This window comes from Dendrobates tinctorius, unplaced genomic scaffold (assembly GCF_039654945.1).
Source record: "Dendrobates tinctorius isolate UK_male_01 unplaced genomic scaffold, ASM3965494v1 ptg000103l, whole genome shotgun sequence".
NCBI lineage: Eukaryota > Metazoa > Chordata > Amphibia > Anura > Dendrobatidae > Dendrobates > Dendrobates tinctorius.
In genome coordinates this window covers 22,272,765-22,278,764 of record NW_027361771.1, presented here as the reverse complement: position 1 = coordinate 22,278,764, position 6,000 = coordinate 22,272,765, and the positions used below count along the sequence as shown (strand labels likewise).

General features: G+C 40.0%; 1 protein-coding gene across 5 annotated transcripts in view; it reads right to left on the bottom strand.

Annotated features, from left to right (window-relative positions):
* Window positions 1–2,324: 2,324 nt before the first annotated feature.
* SLC16A3 (solute carrier family 16 member 3) overlaps window positions 2,325–6,000 on the bottom strand; it is a 52,436-nt gene continuing 48,760 nt past the window's right edge. For all 5 annotated transcript variants that reach the window (XM_073588149.1, XM_073588145.1, XM_073588148.1 and 2 more), the window contains one exon: window positions 2,325–3,022. In XM_073588149.1, coding sequence (XP_073444250.1) covers window positions 2,733–3,022 — 290 coding nt within the window. In that variant the 3' untranslated portion in view covers window positions 2,325–2,732. The remainder of the gene's footprint in view (window positions 3,023–6,000) is intronic.

Genomic DNA, 6,000 nt, shown 5'->3' with positions numbered 1-6,000 from the left:
ATTTGGCTTTAGGACAATTCTTTTTGTGTTTTTTCATTTAAGACAAATTAAATGAAGATAATAATACCAAAGAATTTGTGTTTGCAATCATTTTCAGGAAGAAACTGAGTATTATCTGACAGAATTGCAGGGGTGTCAATACTTTTGGCCACAACTGTAGCATGGATGAAATGACAGAGCCCCCATGCAGCAAGGGACAGAGCACGGCGGCGACAAGCATCGGGGGACAGAACGCGGCTGCAGCACCAGGGACAGAGCGCAGCGGCAGCAAGCATGGGGGGACAGAGCGTGTCGGCAGCACCCGGCAGCACCAGGGACAGAGCACGGTGACAGCAACACTGGGGACATAGCACAGAGGCAGCATCGGACACCCGCAGCGGCACGCCGCACATCAAAACACCCCCCTCATCCCAGCAGCAACGTTCCACTCCTGCCTCCTTCAGCAGCAACCCTGGGACCCCGCTTCACCGCAGACACCACTCCCGGTAAGCGCGCCTTCCCTTCTGAGCTTTGCACTGTGAATGAAAAATATTTCCTAATACATGTAAGGTGTTGGCGTACTCTGAAAAAAATGGACCTCTATTTGTTGTAAAAAAAAAAAATTCCTATTAGCCCTTAGAAAAATTAAAAACTTGAGCCAAAACAATATTTTAGTGGTAAAAATGTAATTTATTCTTTTATTCTTTCTTCACCTCTCTATGGTATAAAATTCTGTGAGGCACATGTGGTGTCAATATGATCACTGCACATCACTGATTTTTTTGGGGAGTGTAGTTTGTAAAATGAGTTCATATATGGGGGGGATCTGTTGTTCTGGCACCTCAGGGGTTCTACCAATGTGACATGGTACCCTCAAATCATTAAAGCAAAATATGAGCTCCAATATGGCGCCTCTTCCCTTCTGAGCTCTGCATTGTGCTTCAAAAGAAGTATTGGCATACTCAGGAGAAATTGCAGAACATTGTTTGATGCAATTCCTCCTGTTACCTTGGGGAAATAAAAAAATTGGGGCTAAAAAATTTTTTTGTGAGGAAAAGGTGTTTTTTTTTTGTTATTTTCACGGCTCAACATTATAAACTTCTGTGAAGCACCTGGCCTTGAGACTATGAATGATAACACCAAAACTTTTTCTTCACTCATGGATAGTGGTTGGATGAAGCCATTTATTGTCACACTACTGTGTTTTCTCTCTTTAACCCCTTAGTGATGGAGCCAATTTACTGCTTAATGACCAGGCTAATTTTTACAATTCTGACCACTGTCACTTTATGAGGTTATAACTCTGGAACGCTTCAACGGATCCCACTGATTCTGAGAATGTTTTTACGTAACATATTGTACTTCATGTTAGTGGTAAAATTTATTCGATATGACTTGCGTTTATTTATGAAAAAAAGGGAAATGTGGCAAAAAATTGTAAAATTTTGCAATTTTCAATTTTTTTTGCCCTTAAATCGGAGAGATATGTCACACAAAATACTTAATAAATAATATTTGATATATCTACTTTACATCAGCACAATTTTGGAAACAAATTTTTTTTTTTGTTAGGAAGTTATAAAGGTTAAAAGTTGTCCAGCGATTTCTAATTTTTCCAAAATTCACAAAACCATTTTTTTAGGGACCAGCTCACATTTGAAGTGACTTTGAGGGGTCTACATGACAGAAAATACCCAAAAGTGACACCATTCTAAAAACTGCACACCTCAAGGTACTAAAAACCACATTCAAGAAGCTTATTAACCCTTTATGTGCTTCACAGGAATTTTTGGAATGTGGGAAAATATGAACATTTAAATTTTTTTCACAAAAAAATGTACTTTAGACCCTATGTTCACAAGGGTAACAGGAAAAATTAGACCACAAAATTGTTGCACAATTTCTCCTGAGCATGCTAATACCCCATATGTGGGGAAAAACCACTGTTTGGGCGCATGGCAGAGCTACTAATGAAAGGAGCGCCATTTGAATTTTCGAATGCAAAATTTGCTGGAAGAATTAGCGGATGCCATGTCACGTTTGGTAGCCGCTGATGTTCCTAAACAGTGAAAATCCCACACAAATGACACCATTTTGGAAACTAGACCACTCAGGGAACTTATCTAGATGTATGGTGAGCACATTGAACCCCCAGATGCTTCACAGAAGTTTTATAACGTTGAGCCGTGAAAATAAAAAGTCAAATTTTTCCACAAAAATTATCTTTTCGTCTCAAAAAAACAGCATTAATACCCTGTGCCTACACTATATGAAGGCTTTTGCATTATTACTAAAAATGCCTTTGCATATAGTGCATATACTGTATATATAATATATATATAAAATAAAGTGCACACAACTATTTTTTTATTTAAAAAATTATTTGTTTATATGAACATAACTGACTTCAGTGTAATACCAAAACAACCAAAAATCAAAATCTGAAATAAAAAGTTCATAAAGAGACACTATAAATAAAATGATAAATATAAACAGTACATTTACAGTGAACACACAAAAAAAGTTAATATCTAAAACAGTGTAAACCCCAAATGCTTAAGTTCAATGGGTTGATATAACAGTTTACAATAATTAATACTAGCTAACATTTTAGACGGCGAAAAAAAAGATGACTTTTTCCTTCCACTTCTCCAAATGTGATTTAGTACCCTGAATACACTGGAGTAATCAATTATTAGCACAGCCTTAATGGTAATCCTATAATTAAATTCTGCTAAATGCCAAGTCATCGGTCACACACAGGTTTCTGGATTAGTTATAACTTCACCATTTTTCTCCTTCTCTTCATCTTTTAAGAACTGTTCTGCCTCGGCAGATTCCACTTTTGCTTCTTGGGTTGCTTGGTCTTCTGGTTTATTGATCTCCCTTATTTCTGCAACATCTTCTTTATGGTCTGGTTCTGCAGGCTTTTTCTTAATACAGAAAAAATTTCCACAAGTTAAAACTAATGCAGAAGTGACCACTTCCGTTCCGGCAATAATAAATACAAACATGTATCTTCCAGTTGCATCCAAAAGTTTTCCTGTGAATAATAGAAAAAAGGTCATCAATATGATAAACACTTTAGATCAACAACAGACATTGTGTTTGGATTCAACTTCAATGGGAGAGGTTTTTGGAAGAAAAAAAAAATATATACCACAACTTTTTCTTGTAAACCATCATGCAGTTAAGGCCAGGGTGACACGATCATATAAAAAAAAAATATCAGTCTGATTTTCATCCAGAAAAATGGGATGGTTTTCGCACATCTTATCTGTGTGCTGTCCGTTTTTCTACTCAGCAACTATCAATCATTTACAGGACCATACATAGTTTCCTATATTACAGAATTGTAAAGTATCTAAAAAAAATCTTGCACCTATGAAGAGGATTTATTTATCTATCTTGAATCATTTTTGGTTATTCTAATTGCATCTCTTTGGTTTGTAAAATGGAGTCTGATTTGGAGATAAGGAGTCACAGGAATTCCTTTGTCTAATGAGACTTAAGGCCCCGTCACACACAGTGATTTCGCTAGCGAGATCGCTGATTTTGTGACGCCACAGCGATCTCGCCGAGATCGCTGTGTGTGACGGGGATCAGCGACCGGCCCCCCTGCCGGGTATCGCTGATCGGCCTGGATCGGCCTGGGCCATTTTTCGATCGCTGGTTTCCCGCTGGCCAGCGCGCATCGCTGCGTGTGGCAGCGAGAGACCAGCGATCAGCGACGCTGGTTTCTAATGTAAACATCGGGTATTCAGGAGCCGCGGCCTCCTGGTTACCCACTCTTTACCTTGGAAACCGGCATACACGCTGGTTTCCAAGGTAAACAGCGGGTATCCAGGAGTCGAGCGGCTCTTAGATACCCGATGTTTACATTAGAAACCAGCGTCCAGCGTCACTGGTCCTGATCGCTGGAGGGGCTGTCTTGTGACAGCTCACCAGCGACCAGCCTAACGATGTCCCAGCGATCCCATCATGTCGGATCATTGGTACGATCATGGGACATCGTTATGTGTAACAGGGCCCTTAGAAATAGCACATAGGAGAATGAAAGTAAAGAAGTGAGAGTCACACCTAAACCCTTAAGGTGGGTGTAGATGATATTAACTTTAGCCAATGACATGTATATCATGCATATATGCTAATGCCAGCACATATGTAGAGATAAGCTGAGCCAATTATATTGCTACAATGTATGTCCAGAAAATGCCTATATAAAGAGCAACCGATGACGTAATAAACAGAGTTCTGTTGAGAAGTGTGTGTGTGTCTGAGTGACTCTCTCCTGCACATAGTTGGATTTTACAATTTGATTTGGAGCTGGCGCAACGTCTCAGAACATCCCACATTACATGGCGACGGCACACCCATTCAATTTCAGAGCTAATGTTGCCTGCTACGATTTTTTCCCATACACATACTGTCAGTGAAAAATAAATTGGTCACCTGCACAGAACCATTGAATAGCATCGGTGTAAGTACTATCCGATAAAAAAAAAACAAGATTGCTTTTCTATCAAGAGTATATTTAAAAGCTGTCTAGAAAGCCACCATTACTTAAAGAGGTTGTTCACTACTTGGACCTCTTCTTATTTCTCATATTTCACCCCGTTAAAATAAAAACACCTCAACTCACTTCTGGTGCCAGCACCGTTCCAGCGGTGTTGACACTTGCATTCCTGGGGCTCACGTGAGGTTGTTATGGCACGTGAGCCTTGCGCCTAATCAGTGCTAGTTTCACCATCTCTGCCTTCAGATGTAGTGAACATCATCAGGAAGTCAGGGCTGAGGCTACTCTCTCTCTTCCTCTTGATGTTCGATTTGTCCGAATGCGTGGATTGTGAAGCCAGTACTGGTTCACGTGACAACATAACCATATGTGAGCCCCGGGAACGAGTGCCAACACTGCTGGAATAGCACTGGCACTAGTGTATATGTGTTTTTATTTTCACTGGGCCAAACATGAGGAATGAGAAGGCATTGTCAGAGTAGTGGACAACCCTTTTAAAGAAGCATTACCACCAAACTTTTAATTTTTGAAACCTGTGCAAATGTATATGTAGTGCAAGCGCAGTAATAGATTCACCAATCATGGTCTTTCACAGTTTATAGTGCCCTCCGGTCCTCTACTGGGTCACATGACTACTATTCCATCTTCTCAGATCACTATGGGCGCTTTCAGACGTCCGTACAAGTCAGTCTGAGATCGACCCACAATGTACATACTGGCCACGTGTCTCCCGACTGAAGCATGACAGCTTCATAGAATCATGGCCAAAAGTGTTGGCACCTTGAAATTGTTTCAGAAAATTAAGTATTTTTCCCAGAAAATTATTGCATTTACATATGTTTTGTTATACACGTTCCAATACACACAAAGGATATAAACAGCACAAAAAATAGTGAAAAAAGGTAAATTGGACATAATTTCACACAAAACCCGAAAAATGGGCTGGACAAAATTGTGGACACCTTTCCAAAATTGTGGGTAAACAACTTTGTTTCAGATATGTGATGCTCATTCAAACTCACCTCTGGCAAGTAACAAGTCTGGGCAATATGAAAATCACACCTGAAACCAGATAAAAAGGGGAAAAGTTGACTCAGTCTCTGCATTGTGTGTATGTGTGTGCCACACTAAGCAAGGAGAACAAAAAAAGGAGAAGAGAACTGTCTGAGGACTTGAGCACCAAAATTGTAGAAAAATATCATCAGTCTCAAGGTTACAAATCCATCACCAGTGATTCTGATGTTCCTTTATCCACGGTGCACAACATAATCAATAAGTTTACAACCCATGGCACTGTAGCTAATGTACATGGATGTGGACGGCAGAGAAAAATTGATGAAAGGTTGCAACCCAGGATAGCCCGGATGGTGGAAAAGCAACACCAATCAATTTCCAAAGACATTCAAGCTGTCCTGCAGGCTCAGGGTGCATTGACGTCAACGCAAACTATCCGTTGACATATGAATGAAATGAAATGCTAAGGCATGAGACCCAGGAGGACCCTA